Source organism: Monodon monoceros, unplaced genomic scaffold (assembly GCF_005190385.1).
Source record: "Monodon monoceros isolate NGI ecotype Baffin Bay Population unplaced genomic scaffold, NGI_Narwhal_1 Super_Scaffold_14, whole genome shotgun sequence".
Lineage (NCBI taxonomy): Eukaryota > Metazoa > Chordata > Mammalia > Artiodactyla > Monodontidae > Monodon > Monodon monoceros.
In genome coordinates, this window is record NW_021703770.1 from 18,009,419 (window position 1) to 18,032,074 (window position 22,656).

Here is a 22,656-nt window from a genome sequence, read left to right on the forward strand (position 1 = left end):
TGGAATGCATTGAGACATGAATCAGACATTCATGAAAGGATAGGAAAATCCATATTTAAGCCACATATGTGTTTTGGAAGTTGTTGCAGTAACTGCATGAATATCAATGTCCAACCCACAAAGAGTGAATGGAAGGCTAGGAAGTCTTCCAATTAGTTCCTGGGACACACAAACATAAATAAGTAAATAAATAGCAAAGTCGCTAAAGAAAAGGTAGATTAACAGGAGTCCCCACTTAAGTATGCTAATCTTATGTACCACTACAGATAATACCTATATGTGTATGTGTGTATGTATATATGTATATTATATAAAATAACTCCACCAATATGGATAGTATGGAGAACTTTTTAAAAAGTGAAGCTTTATTAAAACAGGACACACATAGAGAATTGCACAAATCTTAAGTGTTTGAGTTTCTCAAAGTGAACACTTGTGAGCCAGCACCCAGATCAAAGAACACCACATTACCAGCACCCTAGAAGCTTCCTGGGCTTTCTCCCTGTCACCACTACGGCTGTGGCTAGAGGAATCAATATTCTGACTTCTAATGCCAGAGATAAGTTTTGCTTATATTTGAACTTTATATAAATGAACTTTATGTACTTTTTTGTATCTGTTTGCTTTCACTTAAGATTCTACTGTGAGATCGTCTCCAGTGTTGGATGTACAAAAGCGCATCCATTTTCACTGCTGTGTAGTATTCCATTGCATGGCTACACCACAATTGACTTAATCATTCTAGTTTTGGGCTAGTATAAATAATTCTGCTATTAAAATGGGTACCCTTTTATTCTTCCTAGCCTTTTATATGCTCTCAAAGATTTAATTCATAATAAACATATTATCAGTAACTTTTAAATTTTAGAATTTCCATTAAATAATATATATACTTAATAATAAGTGTTTCAAAATAATAAGTAGACCAATGTTTTGATATCTGGTCTGTATATGGTTGAAGATATATATTTAGATAATACAGCATCTACTAATGGTCAATGATACAGCATTATCAAAAGAGAAACCTTTTATTGTCTTGAACACAGTAAATACTTTCAATAGGAATGATTTCCCTTTCCCTTTCTGTAGTTTCTGAGATTGACTTTATTTTATAAATAATTGAAAAAAGATACTTTGTACTTACACATGAAGAGTCCAAATGCCCTTCTGTAAACACCAAGATGTAGTTCTAAGAACTGGAAGCATTACAGCTATTTAGTCCTTTGTACCAGGCATGCCACTAGGCACTAGGGACAGAATGGAAAACATGGACACCATTTCTGTCCCCATGGACCACATAACCTAATGGGAAAAGCAGATATTGGATGCATAAGAAGAATAACAAAAGGAGAAGCACTAGGTGACTTGGGAACATAAAAGATCCTGCCTTCCAGGACCTCATAAAGAAAGTTGCTGTGCAGTGGTTACGAACTTGGTTATTTTGGATCAAAATTCAAATACCAGGACCACTGCTTACTTGATGAAAGATCGTGTGGCAATTTACATGTCTCTTGAGTTTTAGTTTTCTATAAAATAGAGATAATAATATGCACACATGCAAGATAACCCCATAAAGTTCCTGTTCCATATTAACACTAGCTTCTAGCCTTATGCTCACAGATAACTGTAGGGTGCTCTAGACCCAAGTGAATTACGTACACAAAGTGCTGACGAAGCTCATGGGAGGGAGAGATGGCCACCAACTGTTACCTTGAAGGAGCAATAGAATGTTTCACTGTTGGAGATAAAATCAAGGCATCCTGAATCTAAGAAGTGGAAGAAGGTAAAATTGTGAGGCAAAGTACAATTCTAGATTCTTTTTTTTCGGTACACGGGCCTCTCACTGTTGTGGCCTCTCCCGTTGCGGAGCACAGGCTCCGGACGCGCAGGCTCAGTGGCCGTGGCTCACGGGCCCAGCCGCTCCGTGGCATGTGGGATCTTCCCGGACCGGGGCACGAACTCTCAACCACTGCGCCACCAGGGAAGCCCCCAATTCTAGATTCTTTTTGTGAGAGCAGAGGATATGCCTGTAAGCAAGCACTGAGGGGGTGTGGTCATTAGGACTAATGCCATAGTCATGGGCTTTCTGGAATGCTCACTGATGTAGCTAATTAGAGACCTACTCTGCGAGATGAGGTGGTCACATCACCAAGTCATTTCTTTCATGGCTGCTCAAGGAGCCTCCCTAGACTAGGAACGTCCTGGTCTAGGGCTAGATTTTAACTGGTGGCTGAAACGTCCCAACATGGAGCTCTAGAACCATCCACTGGCCTTCTCAAAGCTAAGCTCTGAATTAATGTGAGACCCTAGGGCTTGGCGTTGGGGGGCGGGGTGAAGCACTGGGGGGTAGTAAATGTTTTTTCTCTGGACAACTGCCTGATGTGTCCGTCCTCCTTTTGCTGTTGTTTGTTTTGGTTTCCTTCCCTTCCCCCAGTGGTTGAGTATATCTGTCTAGCCTTTTTGTTTGTTTGTTTAAGAGAATGATAACTCTGAAGTTTTGGGGAGAATCTAACATATATTCAGTCCACAACAGTCCTGAACCTCTGTCCCTAGCAACCTTTCTGGCCTCGATCACCCATGAACCGTCAGCACAATTCCTAATTTTAATCTGGTCTTTAATTTTACTTCTTAGGTTAAAACCACAGTTGTCAAATTCCACTGGTCAGGGAAGAAGGCTTTCTGTGCCAGATGTTTTATCCACTTAGTTCTAGAAGGAGAGCTATGGCAGTGTCTATCAAAGGGGCGCTAAGCACACACTCAAATATTCTTGCTCTCCTATCCACTAACTTGCCAGCTGGGTTTTGCTCTAAGCAACTCTCAGCCCCCCTGCCTGCATGTTCCCTTTTTGTGAAAGCTTCCTGTGAAAAGCATTATTTCCTTTTGCATCTCGTTGACCAGCAGTATTTCCTTTAGCCTGAGTTTCTCCTTTGTGGCCCCCAAAAAGAGGACTGGAAAGTATATTTCAGAGAAAGAGTAATTTTGTAAAAAATTATGTTTGCATTATTCAGTGCCTTACCTAATGATGCTTGGCTACCCCTGATGTTGTTACTATGGAGCAGAGATGCCAACATTATCTGTGTATTTGAGTGTCTTACCCTGTAGAGCAGTAGCTCTCCATCAGATCAGACTTCTTCCATGCACTTATTAAAAAAACCCTTTGTGGGCTTCCCTGGTGGCACAGTGGTTGAGAGTCCGCCTGCCGATGCAGGGGACACGGGTTCATGCCCCGGTCCGGGAAGATCCCACATGCCGCGGAGCGGCTGGGCTCGTGAGCCATGGCCGCTGAGCCTGCGCGTCCGGAGCCTGTGCTCCGCAACGGGAGAGGCCACAGCAGTGAGAGGCCCGCGTACCGCAAAGAAAAAAACAAACCCTTTGTAACAACTCCCTTGCTCTCCTGAAATGAAATTTAGAGCGCCTATATTTTACCTACATACAGAATTCTAAAAAATCAATATACTGGCATAACTATATTATAAAGGAGAAATAGAAAGTAATTTATAATAAAATAAGCTTCACTAGAAGACTTAGTGAAGTAATGTTATATTAGCATCTTTACATAGAATTGCCATGAACAGACTAGGAGGAACAAAGACGGGAGCACATGTGTCACATTGGGGTTCAAAACCATGATCAGTCCCGGCTTTGGTGCTGTGATTTTTTGAATGGAGAACAAATCTCGCTAAAGTTTTAAACAAAACAAAGTACAACCCTCTATCAAATTTTATGTTGTTAAATTCCTAGAAAATTCAATATGTATAAAAAATCATGTGAAAACCACTTTATATGTATATACATATGTATATGTGTATATATATTTATATATTTTACATATGTGTATATATGTGCGTGTATATATATGTGTGTGTGTATATAAATATATAAAATGGAGTTCAAATCCAAGCTCATATAATGATAAATGGGTTTTTGTTTTTTTTTTTAACTTAAATCACTTATATCAGTCAATAGGACATTTGAAAGTATGTGGGACATGGGATTATTCTTGATCATTGGGGACATTTAGCAGCACATAGAAACTGTGACAACAGAAATCACCCACGAATTTCCAGAACTTCTAGGGGATAGTACTACGCCTGTGGTAAACAAAATATGAGCCCTTTGCAAACATAAATTTTCATCTGATTCATATTTATAGCCCCCAGGTCTGCACAGTGCCTGACGCTAAATGTGTGTTTGCTGAGTCAAAGGAGCTACGGTGAGATTTGCTGGGGTGTGTGTATAACCTACCAGCAATTTCCATGGAGATCCCAACAGAATGTAGCTTACTGTCGGAGATCTAACATTTTAATGTTAGCTTTGATCTCTTTCAAAATATAAATATAACACCCTACCCACCTGACCAGTATTTTAAATATTCTTTTGTCCATTTCTACTATGAAGATACATACCAATACTGTCGTGGAGGTCCATTCTTAAGAGAGCAACAAAAATGAACCAGATTTATATGTATACCCTTGCAGGTGCTACCTAACCTCAGCTGAATCCCCTTTTTGACCTTCCCATCAAGTGTTCATTCTTGGTTTGATCAATTTGATACATTCGTAAAATATCCCAATGGAGATGTCAAATAGGCATTTGGATTCAAAAAAGTTCAGAGCACAGGGGAAGCCTGGACTTGAGATAAGAAAATCTGGGTCATGAGCATAGAATGGGTTTTTTGTTTGTTTGTTTTTTCTGTTTGTTTGTTTTTAAGCCATAGGGAAGGATATTTCACAGGGCAAGAGAGGAAAGGAGGAAGCAGCTGCAGAGTACGTTTCTGATATTGATAGTCAGGTAAACAAAATGCAAATATGAACAGTAATGGCAGCCATGTTTAGAAAAGAAAACAAAAATCAAAATAAAACCTAGCAACCCACAAGAGCAGGAACTAGTCAATCAGAAATCCTAGCAACATCTGTAAACTATCTATGCAAGAAGAAAGAGTGAGGTATAGCCAACTTGAAATACACACGGTATTTTTATGTGACATGTAATTAGTTTTTGGAACTCACTACCACAGAATATTTATTTTGGGGTAACTAGCATAGAAAGTCTAAAAAAAGAATTCTTTTAGACAGTTGTAGGGATAAGAATAGTGTTACAACACATTAGGTAAGAAGCTGTGTGGTACCCACTCCCTCTCACATTTACCTGGCCTTGCTAAATGAATGTTCCAAAGGCCAGAACAGTCTACAGACACACTAAAATGGTTTCTCTCAACTACAAGGTGACATAACTTTCCAGGTGCTTGGGTAGGTTTTTTTTTTTCACCCTAATTTCTCAGAAGCACCTGAATCAGCCAGACCATAAATGGATAGAGGATGCAGGAGGAAATGAAAGGTCATTTCTGAAGGTCATACTTCTAAAAAAGTAGTGTGCTCCAAAAAGCCCTGATTTATTACTTTCTTATTGGGATTTTTTAAAAATCAATCTCTTTAGTATTATAGTTTTAATACTGTGAAAACATTGTTTAATTTCCTTGAAGCATCTTCTTTAAAACTAAAAAGAGTAGTCTTAGGATTTTCACTACAATTTAGTCTGCACCTTGGAAGCATTTTCTATAAGAGCCTCTTAAATAATCAACTTTAAAGTAGGAAAACCTGTGTCAAGATGAATTTAGATTTAAAACAAGACAGTAATTCATCTAAGCTTTGTGACCGCCTTTAGTAAATTCAGTTTTCTTCTCTGGTCTTTGATCCCCAAACCTCCCTTGCCATGTAATGGTACTTTCTTGTTCAAAAAAACTATTTTACTCTTAGAAAATATGGATATCAAGACCTTATTCTTTAGAAAGCCCCCCTCCACCATCAGTTGGCATCACCACCAACACCAACACCAACACCAACAAAAGTAATTTAGGAATTCATTTGTGGGGTGTAATGACAGTAAGAGCTCTACAACAGCAGACAAGAAGCAAGGGATCTTATTTCTCAGTTTTGCCTTAGATTCTGAGGTCCAGTCAGTGACTTCACTTCTCTGAGTCTTACTTTGTTCATCTCTAAAATAGGGGTGTTGGACCAGGTGACGTGTGGAAGGTCTGCTTTGGTTTTAAGTCTTTGTCATTAAAAAATGAATCAAAATTTTTTACTATATACCTGCTAATATTCCAGACATACGAAGATCAAATGGACTTAGTTATCTATGCAAAAAGTATACCAAAGAAATTTTTAAAAAAAATCTATTTTGTTGCAATTGTCAAAGTTTCTTCTGCCCAATTGGTTTCATTTATAAGAAATTCTGTTTAAATCAATGAGATCACGAGAGGAAGCAGCTTTTGAAATGTCGCCTGCTTTTAAGTAGCAAGACTAGATCTGGGCTTTAGGATCACAGATTATTCTTTTAAACTAAAAACTATTTTTTCATTCTGAAACAAGTCCTTTTTTGTCTTCAGCTAGCACAGAAGCCATTAATGTGTGTATTTTCATATCCCATATAGTTAGAAGCCAGGTCCAAGACATTCCCTCAGGACTTACTAAAGCGGTATAATTATGGTCACCAGCAATCTCCTTAGACTCCTTTTGAGCAGAGTTTTCAATTTGTATTCACAAGGAAGTACTTGACAACTGCATACTGCTCTTTGGAATAAGTGTCAAATGTTCAGGTGAAATAAGCATGATAATGGGTGGGTTGGCATGACCATTAAATACTGCACTGGAACTCTACATGGGCTGTTAGACACATCCCTCTGCTCCCACACTGCTTCCCGTCTCTTCTGACATCCAGTAAAAGGAAAAAAATCAACTAGATTGTGCTAAAATAAAGGTCAACGAGGAAGTGTGAGTGATGGTCACTGCACAGTGATGTAGCCGTTAGTGCCGTTTGTAAACATTTTCCATTCTCCTCCCTTTCAGAAACATGGTAAGATTGTAGTTCTTAGTTTTCTCTGGGGAGGAAGGGGGTAGGGGTGTGAATAGTTCTGGCAATGACTTGTGAGTGTCAATGATAGAAGTCACTTCCACATTAGAGCACTTAATTGTCCATATATGACCCCCAACATTTTTTTCTCTTTCCCTCTTTCACTGCAAACCAACCATGTTCCAGGTATTAATTTCTATATCGTCCTAGGTCCTGGACAGACGGCAATGCTAACAACCTTCATTTTCACAAAAATCCTCGAATGTGGAGATTGGTATCTATTTTACAGGCAAGGAAACTGAGGTTCAGAGAAGTTAAGTAATTTTCCCTAAGGTGACCTGGCTGAGAAGTATTTTCTGTCCTGTAGGAGCTTACATCTAGCTGCTGAGCCCAGGGAAAAATACCCATAAGGCAGAGCAACGCTTCTGGGTTCCTTCAACCAGGGTTCTCTTCTCTGCCGGGGTTAAGAATGTCCTGGGATGCGGCTCAGAGTCATATCCTTGGTCAAAGTGATTGCAATGTATTTTTTTCATCCTTTTTTCAGCTCCTCCTTCAGCTGGAGGGGGTCACCATGTTTTTGTCTTTGTTTTTTCTGTTGAAATTAAATGTCCTGGCCTCCTTTCTGGACTTGAATTCTAAGTCCAGACCCATTAGGGTATAGAGCATGAGGCAAACGCTTTATATTTTAGCTCCTTATTAGAAAAGTGCAATCCCAGGGAAGCAAGAGCGGGTGAAAGAAGAGTAAGCAAAAAAGGAAGGCAACTTCAAGGGGGTGCATCACTGAGAAGCCGCCGCTTAGTATAAAGTGCAACTAATTGCTCAGTCTCACAAGACCATCTTCCAGAGAGGCTGTGTGAACTACTGCATTCCAGGACAGAAGACAGAGAAGAATTTATTCATAGGGATAAGTGATAGATAGATAGATAGACAGATAGATAGGGGATGGGATGGCATGGATGGATGTATGGACGGATAGACAAAATATAGATCTTACTGAATTTTACATTGTGTCATAGGTGATCATTTATATGCCTATCTCGTTAGTAATACTGCAGGTTGCCAGGGGGAATAGTCAATTGTTAAAGGCTTAGGTTCAGACAAGATTGGATTTGAATCCCAGCTCAGATGTGTACTAGCTCTGTGACTTTTGACAAGTCACTCAACTTCTCTGAGACTGTTTCTTCATCTATAAAATGGGGTTAATACTATCACCTCAGAGGTTGGAGGGGATGGATGACAATAGCATGTGAAGAAAGGGCTCAGTATAGAGCCTATTATGTAATGATGTTAAATATACTATGTTATTATTATTCAGCATATCACCCAGGGCTTCCAGTATGATGTTTTGCATGTTGTAGGCACAAGATAAATGTCTACATGTTTAAATCACATCCTGTTTTATTCCATTTCCATTTCTAGTTTCTATTCCATTTCATAACCACCATGGCTGTTTTTTTCTAACTTTCTCTCACCAGCTACCCTTGACCATATATTGATTGGGCTTCAATCTAGATCATTAGCAACCAGATTGACTCATAGGATGATGTGAGCAATGTATTATCTTTGAGGAAAGGTAGATATAAAATGGAATTTAAAAATTGATGTTCAAAAATATCAACATACTAGGGCTTCCCTGGTGGCACAGTGGTTGAGAATCCGTCTGCCAATGCAGGGGACACGGGTTCGTGCCCCAGTCCAGGAAGATCCCACATGCCATGGAGCGGCTGGGCCCGTGAGCCATGGCCGCTGAGCCTGCGCGTCCGGAGCCTGTGCTCCACAACGGGAGAGGCCACGGAAGTGAGAGGGCCGCGTACCGCAAAAAAAAAAAAAAAAAAATCAACATACTAAAATGTATTGCCCATTCTGAGCTCAAAATGCCAGGGACTGTAGCTGGAAAACTGAACTAGTGATATCACCCTTGTGCTTGTCAAGTGGGCCTGAATGGACATAATTATAAGGAAAATTGCAACCAGCCCTGTTGTTGAGTTGAAATTTTCAGAATTGATGCTATATCTCAAATCTGGTGATTAATAGAAGTCCAAGAGAAGAAATATTAAGATCTGAGATCCAAAATGTGGGAGATTTCTACACATCTCCCTCGGGAAGTCTGAAGTGTTTACCTGCATTACAAGTTCTTTTGTCTTAGAGATTCTCTCATTTATTTGTTAATCTATCAAATGTTAATTATCTATAAACTCCTCTGAAGCAGCACAAGCCTCATAAGCAACTCTGTTCTGACAATTCTGGTTGATTCCAAACATAAACAAGGTACTGCTAATTAATTGAAAAAGCCTCCAAACAACTAGAGGAAACTTCTTGAAGGGAACCGAAAAAAACTCATTTAAAGTTAAGTTTTACCTGGAGACAGTTCTTCAGCCCCAAGGGAAGCAAAAGAGTGTAAAATTTTGCCCAGTGATTCATCTAATAAATCATAATTGCTTGTGTTTCCTTTCTCCTGTTTACCTAGCAAAAGCTGTTGGCAGCAAATCAGTTCCTAGTAGATGAACAGATTTTAATGCATTTGCTCTACATCCTGACCGAGAGACCTAATCCTGGCTATTGTGGAAATTATTAAGCAGTGGTAGACCCTCAGGTGGGGAACTGGCAGCAGGAGATAAACCTCTCAAATGAGCTACCTGCTTTTTTACACACTTACCTTTCAAATAGAAGCTAAATACAAACGGAACAGTATATGCAAAATGCCAAGCAAAATGAAAGATGCTTAAAAAAAAATCTTCCTTTAAGCAAATTCTGTCATCACTATCATTTTACAGATGAGAAAGCTGCAGATTTTGTCCTTGTCCTTGAAAATTTATCCTTTACATGGAGGCTATTTATCTGTGTCTGTAGAATCACCAGTAATCCTAATTACACACAGTAGGTACTCAATATCTATTGAATTGAATAAAATTAAAATAGATATATTGAATACGTGCTATGTATAAGACACCATGCTAAGCATTTAAGGTGTATGGAAACAAATCCTTTTCTATCTGAGCCCTCTAAGCAAATCTGTGGAACTGCCTTGAAATATTTTACTTAGACCAAGCAAGTGATACAAGTTGGGAAGATACTGAAACTGATTTTAAAAACAAGTCAGAGATGCTTTTTCTGGAGATGATTAAGAATAGGACAGATAATCGACTTATGGCATATTTTAGATGTGTTACTCCCTACTAAACAAGAAACTTCAAAATGTCTCCTAAAATGAGACTGATTCAAAATGTCCCCCATTTCCCACCTCCTATGTAATTAGCATATGTAATAATGACTCATTCTTGTCTGGAATCTTATTCTTTACCAAGTTTATTTGTGTCCCTTTACTAATTTTAAAACAATTGTATAGGGATAGATAAAATAAGGATTATTCTCATTTTAGAGGTAAGATAATGGCCAAGGGTTATTAAGCTGGTGGTCGAACTGAGCTTGGAACCCTGGCATGCAGGTTTCCAGCTAAAAGTGCTCCTGTAAATTCACATCAATCTAATGGATCTAAAAGCTGTACGCTTTTTAGATATTCTTATACATTATCCATTTAGCATTCTTCTTGAAACTTTCTGTGACATCCCTACTTTTTTTTCCCTCTTTTTCATCCCATCTTGCAAATGTCTGTATATTGCAAAGGTAAACATTTCAATCTTTTTTTGCTTCTGTACAATATCCTTGGGTAATGCCATCCTATTCTCTGTTTCTAGAGCCATTTACGTGTTCATAACCCTGAAATCTGTGTCTTTAGCTGCGTTTCTATCCTGAATACCCAATATACGTAGTTAAGTGTCTACTCGACATCATCACTTGAGTCTCATAGTTGGAAGATCCAAAACGAAATTCATTGTCTTCCTCCATAACTGTTTCCTCCTCCTGCTGTTGGTAATTAATGGCAACACCACATATCTAGTAGTCAGAATTCATGGGCATGTTCTCTATTTGCTATTTCTAGTACCTCCCTCCCCATGCAATCAGCTAATATATCATACCTATCCCTTCCTCTCCTCCTTACCACTGTCTAATTTCAGCTTCTCCTCATTTCTGACCTGTTTCTCTATTGAGCCTTTTCTTGATCCTCTTTTTCCTCTGTTTTACCTCCAATTGTTTTGCAGTGATTTATGAGTATTTTACATCAGCCTAGGCTTTTGGATGAATGTTCTAGCAAACAGGAACATTAACTTATTCAACCCCATTGTTTAGCAATATTTCCAGAGCATAGTAATTGTTTCAATAAGTGTTCACTGAATGAATGAATAAATAAATTATTTAAGGAATGAAGGAAATAGGAGAGAAGCTACTACACTATAAGACTATAGAAAGTCAAGTAAACTAACCTTCATAGGAAAAGAGGTGTTTTTTTTTTTAAAAATAAGCTTTATAGTTTATACTACAAGAGATCTTTAGGAAACTCACCATGATATATATCCTGAATGTTTCCTTTCTTGGCTAAGATGAACTGTAAAATACTATGGTTTCCAAACTGACCAGAAGTTTAGCTAACTCTGGAGAGTCCTCAAATAGTTTTCTGTGGCAAAGATCATGACGAGGGATCACAAAAGGAACTCCCAAACCAAGTAGTTATTTCAAGCTTTGTGTGGGCTCCTTTTAATGAATTTTCCATAAACGGAAACCCACCGGGTCACTCATGGTTCTGTATACCAGAGAGAGCAAGCCCAGTGGTATGTGACTGGCTGCATTGCATCATGCAAAAATAAATTTGCTGGAGGAAGTGTATTCTTGTATCCTTTAAGGAGAAGCATATACTGGTAGCCTGCTGTAGTGAAATCACTTGTCATCTAAGAAATTTCCATCTCAGTAACTTTGGACAAGAGCTAGTCTTAGCACAAAGAAAGAAAAATCAGTTCATCTAGACTTTGGAAAGGCTTTGGTTGATCTCCTCACTTTCGTGATCTCCTAACACTATGTTCTCGAATCTGAATGAAAAGTTAGCATTTTAGGGCTTACTTTTGGGCTATGTATGAAGGCTACAGCATAAGTTAGAGCATTTAGTAAATGTTAAAGGATATGGCCAAACAATAGTATTCTATGGCACATGCTCTGGGTTTTAATTCTGCCTCTACTAATCACTGTGACCTGGGATGGTTGGTCATTCTAAGACTCATTTTGTAGCTTGTGGAGACTTAATGATGATAATGGTAAAACATCATAAAGTAGGTACCAACCAATGTGTTATAAAGATTATTTTTTAGTTCACCGCCTGGCACAGAGATTTAATGTGTGTTTGTTAGAATGGAATAGACAAAACAGAATTCTACCTTCATATTGCCCATTTTTCTTTCCACTACCATATAACTCCTAAATATGGGGAATTTTGTTAGAAATTTTATGTTTGGGGCTAAGAGTTATGTGATTAATTGAAAGATCAGTTAAAGCATTTAATAATAAAAATTACATACCTATATCTTAAATATTTTATTTTCACTTAAAACATTTAAATAAACATTCATTCACCTGTATTTTGAGATATAGTCAAGGCCTTTCTTAGAATCTGTGTTGGCTACCTGGAGTCCCATGCTGTCTTTCTTACAAAACCCTTATCTAAAATGTATTGCCCATCCATTTCAGTTTTGGAACTTAAAGACATTTTTGAAATAAATTGATTATATAATCCTTCTGGATGTTTTCCCCATTTTGTTTTTGCAGTTGTCTCAGCTACCTCAGATTCTATGGTAGGGTTTTGTTGTTGTTGTTTTGTTTTTCCATGCCTCAACTTTATCAAGTCATCCCTCAAGCGTTCAATTTACTTTTCATAGAAAAATAATTTTTTCACACCCATGTTTACTGGTTTACATAATATTTGAGTCTCCCAACTATAGTTACAACTACAGCATATATAGACACATACATACAATGAGCATCAACAGAGTCAGCAGCAAACATACCACTGACTTTTTTAAGAGAGCAAATGGGAGTTGGAATGCTCAAGGAGAAGGCATGGCTAAGAATCCGGCGAGCTGGGGCAGCCCTTGGTTTTACAGAGGGAATGGAAGGCATGGGTGAATCTGAAAACTGGAGGTTGATAAGAGAGTTCTGCAGTATAGGCATAGCTTGGAGATATCGTGGATTCGATTCCAGACCACCACAATCAAAGGAACATCACAATAAAGCACATCACATGAATCTTTTGGTTTCCCAGTGCATATAAAAGTTATGTTTACACTATACTGTAGCCTATTAAGTGTGCAATGGCATTATGTCTACAAAACAATGTATATACCCTAATTAAAAAGTACTTTATTGTCAAAAAATGCTGTCATCTGAGCCTTCAGTAGGTCATAATCTTTTTGCAATAATAACATTAAAGATCACTGATCACAGGGAAGTCCCTGGCAGTCCAGTGGTTAAGACTCTGTGCTTGCACTGCAGGGGCACGAGTTCCATCCCTGGTTGGGGAACTACAATCGCACATGCCACGTGGCACGGCCAGGGGAAAAAGAAAAAGATCACTGATCACACGTTACCACAGCAAATAGAATGATAATGAAAAAGTTTGAAACATTGCAAGCATTACCAAAATGTGACACAGAGACACAAAGTGAGCAAGTGCTGCTGGAAAAATGACACCAATGGATGCTCAACACAGGGTTGCCACAAATGTTCAGTTGTAAAAAACACATATATTGTGCTGTGAAGCACAATAAATCAAAGCACAGTAGAGCAAAGTATTGTAAAAAGGGGTTTTACAAATAAAAGAGTGGAACAAGAAGTAGGAGGGGGATTAGAGCAAAACATTTGTTTCCAAGTTCATTGGCTACTTAAACTCTGTCAATATTACAGTGACAGAGAGAAAAATGGTAGAGCCAGAAAATGCTTCAGAGAACAACTAATTCAGCCCACCCATCACCTTCACCCACTACCATCACCTGCTAATATTTGACAGATGAGGAAAGATGGTTGGGTTTGAAAGAGAACATTCTTTAACACAGTCCAACATGAAAGAAAAATGGAAGGTGAGGAGAGGGACAAAGCTACTATAGATGGAGCCTGAACTGTCCTTTCAAGAAAAGAGACATGGGGGGCTTCAGGAAAGATTCCTGGACTGGTGGGAGGCACTAGGTTAGAGGACTTCTGGATTCCCTTCAAGGATTAGGGGTCTACACCAGAGGATGGATGGGTAGGGAATGGGGAGAGGAAGAAAGAAAAAATGGAGAGAAAATTCCATTTAATTTTTCTTTAAAAATCAAGCATAACCCAAAGCAGACTGGCCTCTTTTACAGACAGCACTTTATGCTTCTGCATAGACACCTATGTACGTGTCCCAGCCTTTGTAGATATTCATCAGTGGTTATGTTATGCACTGCACAGAAACATTTATTTTTGAACTCTTCTTAGACTTTAAATATTATCAGCTGGCAAAGGAGATAGAGCCAGTGTTAAGATGGTCTGTCCTCCTTTGGCTTCTTCCTCATTGCTTTTCTAGGAAAGGCAGAAGAAAGTGAAAGAGAGGACTGAGATGAAGAGCTTTATTAACTTTGCCCATCCTCTGTCCAGCAACTGGTTCCAGAAATTCGGTGCAGGAATTGGGGCTAACCAGATAGGGAGACTCAGTATCCAATATGGGCCACACAGAGTTCTGTCATTTTACCAAAGTGGAAAATTTTCAAATAAAACACAGAGGCCCAATGGAACTTGCTGAAAACAAGTCTGCAGTTCCTAACGGCTTTCCGATTTTTAAAAAAATATATACGATCATTCCATGCGGTAGCCGAGGAGAAATGACCTTCACCATTATAACTGCTCTCTAATCCTTAAGTCAACCTGATTTATTTATTTTTTCTCTGTGGATTCGTTTCACCTAAGCTTCCCTGTACTTTGAAGAGATGGCAACTCATTTCCTAAGCATGGTTTCAGGAAACCAACAACGTCATGTCCAATTGCCTAGAAAAATACAAATTGCATCAGTATTCTTGGTCAGGTCTTGTATTTGTGGGGCTGCTTGTAGTGAGCACCATCTGTGGGGTTTTCCCATCTCATCCTTGTCGCTTCTTGGTAAGAGAGAAAAGGGTCCGCTGATGAGTAAATGAGCCATGTTGGTGTGAGGAAGGGGGCGTGATGGGAAGTCAGGTGGGGGGAAGTCTCAGGACTGCTAGCCCGACCAGGATGGGGCTCACTCAGCAGCAGCAAGCAAGACAAAGGCATATCCCTGTGGACCTCTGAGCCGAGCTTCTTGAAAGAAGAGAACCCTCAAAAGTGGCTTTTCAGGAAATTGAAAGTGAACATCAAGAGAAAAAAAGCATTTTTCATTGCTTTCCTGTGGCTTTGTGAGTTGCATCAGGAAAACTTCATTTCCTAGCGTTGAATATTTTAGAAATATTTGAGCCCAGCCCACACAGGGGCCTTGAAAAATATAGCACAATATGATTCGAATGACCAAGAAGCAACAAAGTCAGTTCATCTTGCTTCATTTCCTTCCAAACATTGATCGTTATTCGTAGTTATTTATTCTTTCCTTCTATGTTCTCTGCCTGCTCACTAGACTGTGGGCAGTTTGAAGAGCATCTTTGTTTCGTGTGCCACCATATGCTAAGATCTTCTACAATGCCTGGTACACGGTAGATGTTCAATAGATATGTGTTGAATGAACAGATTCCATCTATTTCTGACAAATCCAGACCAAACCACAGAGCTTTCACTCGTTACTGGTCCACTTCTTTCTCCTAATGTTGACCCAGTTTATCTGAGCCAATAGAAAACCCCAGGGAAATTCAAGAACATACTTTTCCCCAAAACCCTCGGGTCATGAGAGCGTCCTGAAAATACCACCGAAGCAGCCCTGGTTTTGCACTGTATTCTACTTATTGTTGGTTAGGAGTCCCTTACATCACAGCACTCTGAAAATTGCTCTCAGTTAAAAAGTCCATGGCCCTAGGTGAGATCTTTTATTCTTTCAATCTGGTTTATCAGCTCATATTAGGTCCAGACATCCCTGACCCTTGTCATGTCCCAATAAGAAGTGAATAGAATTACTTATTAAAATGCCCAAATGCGTATGAAAAAGGCCTTTCTTTACCTTTGTTATTCCTCTTTCAAAAGGGAGTCCTGTTTCCCTAGCTTGGCACACTTTTTCCAGGTCAATGGGTTTCTGTGAGATTTCCTGAGTTCTGCAAAGAAGAGAGTTTGGAAAAAATTATTGTTTGGCCTGCCACCTTCCCAAAGCCTGAGAACAGTCGGTGTTGATCCCTGTACCAGAAACAAACAATAAAACCCAAACAAACCACCCCTACGCACAAACAACACTTTTTCTTCTAATTAGTGTGAAGAACTACTTCAGTGTTCCCTTGAAGACCTTCTGAGATCTAGACTACAAGACAGAATGCCCATGTGGCGCTGCCTTCCCAAGCAGTACTCTTGCCTGCAAAATCTTCTTTCTCCTACGCACACAGCTCTTCGGCCATTATGGACGGAAACTTCTGAAACCCTGCCTGCTCCCTGAAGTTATTCCCAATTAACCTTAAGAGAGGTGGTCATTTAATTTTCTAGACATCATTCACCTATGAGATTCAAGACTGCACCATATGATGTTATGGAGGAAATATGTCTTAAAATTCTAGGAATCTTCCAGTAGATTACCAGCTGCACAGAGACAAAGATCATATCTTTTATCATTTTTTTTTTCTTTTTGGCTGCATTGGATCTTCGTTGCGGTGTGCAGGCTTCTCATCACAGTGGCTTCTCTTGTTGTGGAGCACGGGCTCTAGGCCCGCGGGCTTCAGTAGTTGGGGCGCGTGGGCTCAGTAGTTGTGGCTCACGGGCTCTAGAGCGCAGGCTCAGTAGTTGTGACGCACGGGCTTAATTTCTCTGTGGCACGTGGGATCTTCCTGGACCAGGGATCGAACCCATGTCCCCTTCTTTGGTAGGCGGATTCTTAATCACTGCGCCTCCAGGGAAGTCCCAAGATCATATCTTACTCACCAGCATATTTCTGGTATATTTCTGGTAGGCATGCAGTACATATCTGTTGCATGAGTGAATGAATGATCAGAATGACTGTAATCACCAACTGTTAACTTTACCATATGTTTGGAATCATTACATCTTAGAATGGGAAAACTAAAAGAAAAATATCATCTCGTCCTAAATATGCTACTGTGACCACCCCATTTAAAGTTTGTTATCTCTCTACCTTCCCCTCCATATTTCCAATTTTTTTACTTGATCATTTTTTACAACACTTATTTTCTATTGTATAATTTATGTGTAATTTGTTATTTATTTTCTTACTCCCCCAGTTGGATGGTAAACTCCATAGACAGAGTTTATTGACTATTTTATTCACTACTGTATCCCAATTGCCCAGAACAGAGCCTGGGACACAACTATCATCAAGTGAATAAATTATATTTATTGAGTATGGGCTCCACACATGGGAATCACAGCAGTAGATTTTTCAATCCCCAGCCCCAACTTCACATCTGTGGAATCAGAATGTTTAGGGATATAAATCTCAGGAATCTACATGTTATCAAGGTGTCTAGGTGATTCTGGTATAGCTGTTCTGAGAACCACTAGTTCACCCAACTCACTAATCTAGTGATGATCCTGAAGCCCAGGGAGGTAAAGTGTCACTCAGGGCACATGGGTTATTTAGCGGTGCATCTAAGCGTAATCATTTCTATTCTGATGAGCTTTCCACTCCAGCCATCTATGAGCTAGATTTACTTAATATGTTTTGCTGCTATTGCCATCTTGTTCTTTGAGATTAAGCTACTTAGAGGCAAGAATTATGGCTTCTGAACTCACTTTCTGTGGTTGTAGCTCAGTAGGCAGGAAGGGCATGAGGCTTCAGGTATTAAAGGACTCTTTGAGGTTAATGATGCTTTTGCACAGAAGAACCACCCCATTTCCATGCTAACATGCCATGATTTCCCTTTCTTCTTCTAGTTCCTGGACATCTCCATTAAATGGACCACCCAGGAAACCTTTCCTCCAAAGTACCTTCATTATGACCCTGAAACCTCTCGTCAGCTGATGTGTGATAAATGTCCTCCTGGCACCTCCCTAAAACAGCACTGCACAGCGAGGCGGAAGACCCTGTGTGCCCCTTGTCCTGACCACTACTACACAGACAGCTGGCACACCAGCGACGAGTGTCTGTACTGCAGCCCAGTGTGCAAGGAACTGCAGTACGTCAAGCAGGAGTGCAATCGCACCCATAACCGCGTGTGCCAATGCGAGGAGGGGCGCTACCTGGAGCTGGAGTTCTGCTTGAAACATAAGAGCTGTCCCTCTGGATTTGGAGTGCTACAGGCTGGTATGCATCCGCTTCCAACATGCGGCCGAATTCATTAGCATCACACAAAGTCAGGCAGTAGGGAAAGGTTAAGGGAACATGTTTGTCCTGGTGACATTACAGGACAGCAAATTGCAAAGGTAATGGAACCTGCTAGGTATGTACTATGTGTCTGGGTGGCTGCCAAAGAACCATTCCTCAGAGGAGCACTTTGCCACTAAGGGGCAATTTAGTTACAAATCTCAAATGCAGCAAATCACTCCCTAATGAGATGCATGATTGACTGCTCTTTCTTAAAGGGACACACTCCGAGTTGCACTGTTTATAGCTGAGCTATGCCTCTGTGTTTCACTTCAGCATGGAGAGCTTCAAACTGCAGTGCTTCCTGACAAACATTAAAAATGTTAACTGATACCAAGAGAGTAATTATGCTGATATTAATGAGGCTCTGGCGTGCTAACAATGAGTAGTTATAATTAATTATGTAAGAAATGAGAATGGCTAGGGGAAATGCAGTTCATTATTAAAAATGAAGCTAGTTCTTTCTTTGGCATGGCAGTTGAATGTCTGGGAGGATAAAGATGGTAGCAGCATCTCTTCAATGAGCTTATCCTTTACCTTAGACAAAGCAGACTGTCAAGCCAAGAGTAAGTACTTGTCTACAAACAAAGTACTTTCTCTTTTTTGCATTTTGAATAGCATAGGTTAAGGCCAGTGTGCACTGAACTTTCTAAAGTTGTAACCCACTTTTTTTTGTTTTTTTGCTAAATTCACGAAGCTTCGGTACAGTCTGCATGCTCTCCTGGCCTGGGAAAATTAAGAGTATTCACCTACTTTTCTGGAGGAAGCAGTAATCGGTATAGATTCCAATGACACAGTCTGAAGCAGTGTTTCTCAACCTCAGCTCTACTAACGTTTGGGGGCTGGATAATTCTTTTTGTGGGCAGCTGTCTGGTACATTGTAGAATGTTTAGCAGTATCCCTGGTCTTTAGCCACTAGATGCTAATAGCACTCTTCCCCCAGTTGTGACAACCAAAAATGTCCCAGACATTGCCAAATGTCCCCTGGATGGCAAAATCACCCCTGGTTGACAGTCATTGGTTTTGAGGATGCTAATTATTTGTAACTATTTTGGCTTTAAGAAGTTGTAATATAGATTCTAAATGATTATAAACATTTTAGGTTTAAAGGCCTACAAAGGGAACATATTCAAAAATTGAACTACTGGGCTTCCCTGGTGGCGCAGTGGTTGAGGGCCCGCCTGCCGATGCAGGGGACACGGGTTCGTGCCCCGGTCCGGGAAGATCCCACATGCCGCGGAGCGGCTGGGCCCGTGAGCCGTGGCCGCTGAGCCTGCGCGTCCGGAGCCTGTGCTCCGCAACGGGAGAGGCCACAACAGCGAGAGGCCCGCGTACCGCAAAAAAAAAAACAAAAAAAAAAATTGAACTACTAAGTTGCCTAAGTTGTGAATTTTATAAAATTAATCACAGAAGGTGCAAATTGCATGACAGTTCCTTAAAATGCCTCTAGTATGAGTATCTGAGGAAGAAATTGGTGACACTTCTTAGCTTTTATTGGATGATACTTTGGGACTCAAAAGCTAAGCCAAGATGTAGAGGGGGAAGCCCATCCAACAGAAACAGATCCATTGAATTCAATTCAGTAATTTATATATGTAGGGAAATTAATTAAGCAGGGGCTATGCAGCTTGGAAACTAGAAAGTTTTGAAAAATAATGGAAGTAGTAAGGATTTTTCTCACATAAGCATGAAAATTTGTTTGTAGAACGAAGTAAGCAGGCAGCCAGAAGACTTAGTACAAAGGTACACGTTTATTCATTTACTTATTGCTCCCTCCCTAGAAACCTACAAAGGAGTTCCTCATGGAAGATTCGAGGTTTCCAGTCCAAAGACAAGATTCTGTAGTATTATTCTAAAAAGTATTTAATAATCATTCTTCGTTTTTTTTTTTTTTTTTGCGGTACGCGGGCCTCTCACTGTTGTGGCCTCTCCCGTTGCGGAGCACAGGCTCCGGACCCGCAGGCTCAGCGGCCACGGCTCACGGGCCCAGCTGCTCCGTGGCATGTGGGATCTTCCCGGACTGGGGCACGAACCCGTGTCCCCTGCATCGGCAGGCGGACTCCCAACCACTGCGCCACCAGGGAAGCCCGTGGTTGTTGTTTTGAAGCCAGATTGTCTTCTCCTCTCCATATTTTACACTGATCCTTGAAAACATGGGTTTGAACTACGCAGGTCCACTTGTATGCACATTTTTTTTCAATAGTAAATACTACAGTACGACATGATCACAGTTGCTTGAATCTGTGAGTGCAGAACCCCGCTACAGAGGGCTGACTATAAAGTTATAATGGGATTTTCGACTGTGCAGCCTGTTGGTGCCCCTAACCCACCACTGTTCAAGGATCAACTGTACTTCATCCTGTTAGTCCTGTAATTCTTATGTAATTGCTTATGGCATGGTGAATTCTCCACTGAAAAGCACAACTCCTCTTGCCATTCTATTTCACATTTTGCCTGCCAGATTGTACTTTGTATGTTTCTGTTGATATTAATAAGGCAAAATCATTTACTTAGATGGATACATCTTTTTATAAGAAGTTCTATCAGTCATAAAAGAGGCGAGTCGTTCTCAGAAAGGTCATTACATAAAGCCTCCAAATACATTAAAAAAACTTTCTTCTATAATTCTTGGATTCCTCTTGGTAGAGAACTTTAAAGGCTAAATTACCTGAAAGAATGTCTTGTGCCTATGATTTTCTCATTAGGACACATGAGAACACCCAAGCCATCAACATGTATGTGAAGAATGACAAGATTCTTCTTTGTGCAGTTGGCAAAGGGAGACTTGGATCCAGATGTCCAAGACCATTTATCCCCAGAATAGTAGCAATGAAATAATACCATGGAATCTCTGTCCAAATACCTCTGCTTACGATATTGGATACTTTGGTATCAAGTTGGATCCCATTTAAGGAGAGGAGTGTAGCAAGAAAGTACTTAAAAAAATAGACCTCTTTGTAAAGTGGTTCCTAAGATGATGTCACTGCAACCCTGCAAATGGCATTTAACATGTGAAGGTTTCATGCACGGTTCCCCCTTCTCTTTTTTTTCTGCCAACCGTCTGTCATTTTTATTGGCCAATGCATCATCAATCCCTTTAGAAAAGAAAGAAGCCAGAGTTGAAACTAAAACCGATCCATTGTACTCTTTTTTTCTGGTTTTGGAAAAGGATACAATGAGATGGGAGGTTGAAAATTTTAATAAATGAAATTTATTAACTTTCTGTAGCTTTCCTTTGTCCCTTTAGTATTTGGTATCTTGCGTCAGCCAGAATTGGCCTGTAAAAGCTACATTTGAATATTAAAGTCTAAATCTGTTCAACTAGCTTACACTAGATGGAGGTATTTTCATATGCAAGTACACTGTAATGTATGATCTACCCAGGCATAGAGTCAAGGGCTTGAAGATATTTATTTTTAATAGCATCTTTAGTTGTTGACTGGTTCAAGTTTTCCTGCCAATGATTTACCAAAATTTATCAAGTATCTCTCCACCAAGAAATAAAATGCCCTTACAGTCACCCTTCCCTGAATTTTAACGACTGTGCTCTTTTCAGACTCAACAGTTTAAGCAAATGGTATATCATCTTCCATTTACTATGTAATTGTAGGCTTACGCTTTTGAGTCTATGGTCAACTTTACTGCCACCTTCAAAAGTTTATTATAATGTTGTAAATTTTTACTTCTCAAGGTTAGCACACTTATGAGTTGCTTCACGATTAGGATTCAGGAAAGAAGGAACTTCAGTAGGAACTGATTGGAATTTAACGATGCAGCATTCCATGGGTACTGATTTCAAAGAATGATATTACAGCAGTTACACAGCAGTTACCTTCATGATTTCCCAGGAATAATCGTGTGGGGATTATGGTTGATAAAAAGATCTTACTGACAGTTTTGCACAGGCAGGACTAATTGAACATCATACCCTTCTTTTCTTTCCTCCCCAATTTTGTGCTTGTAGGTAACAACAAAACACATTTGTGTTTGTATTACAAGTAGGGGAGACTGCCTAAGGGGCTAACTCTAGAAGTTTTGTTCTGTCTGATGAAGTGAAAAATGAAAATGCCTCAAGTTTTGTGCAATATAATAGTAGCAGTAAAAACCAAGTGAAAAGGCTTATCCAAACATATGAAATTTAAGAAAAAAAAATGTCATGAAGAACCTAGGGGTAAGACAGGAATAAAGACACACACCTACTAGAGAATGGACTTGAGGATATGGGGAGGGGGAAGGGTAAGCTGTGACAAAGGGAGAGAGAGGCATGGACATATATGCACTACCAAGCGTAAGGTAGATAGCTAGTGGGAAGCAGCCGCATAGCACAGGGAGATCAGCTCGGTGCTTTGTGACCGCCTGAAGGGGTGGGATAGGGAGGGTGGGAGGGAGGGAGCCGCAAGAGGGAAGAGATGTGGGAACATATGCATATGTATAGCTGATTCACTTTGTTATACAGCAGAAACTAACACACCACTGTAAAGCAA

The 22,656-nt window shown here is 39.9% G+C and overlaps 2 protein-coding genes across 2 annotated transcripts in view; one reads left to right on the top strand and one right to left on the bottom strand.

Annotated features, from left to right (window-relative positions):
- The window catches only part of COLEC10 (collectin subfamily member 10), a 166,265-nt gene that overhangs the window by 137,191 nt on the left and 6,418 nt on the right, over positions 1-22,656 (bottom strand). The window contains exon 3 of the mRNA XM_029222915.1: positions 15,872-15,962. The gene's annotated coding sequence lies outside the window, so the exon portion shown is untranslated. The remainder of the gene's footprint in view (positions 1-15,871; positions 15,963-22,656) is intronic.
- TNFRSF11B (TNF receptor superfamily member 11b) overlaps positions 1-22,656 on the top strand; it is a 29,185-nt gene that overhangs the window by 1,274 nt on the left and 5,255 nt on the right. Inside the window, exon 2 of the mRNA XM_029222910.1 lies at positions 17,743-18,112. Coding sequence (XP_029078743.1) covers positions 17,743-18,112 — 370 coding nt within the window. The remainder of the gene's footprint in view (positions 1-17,742; positions 18,113-22,656) is intronic.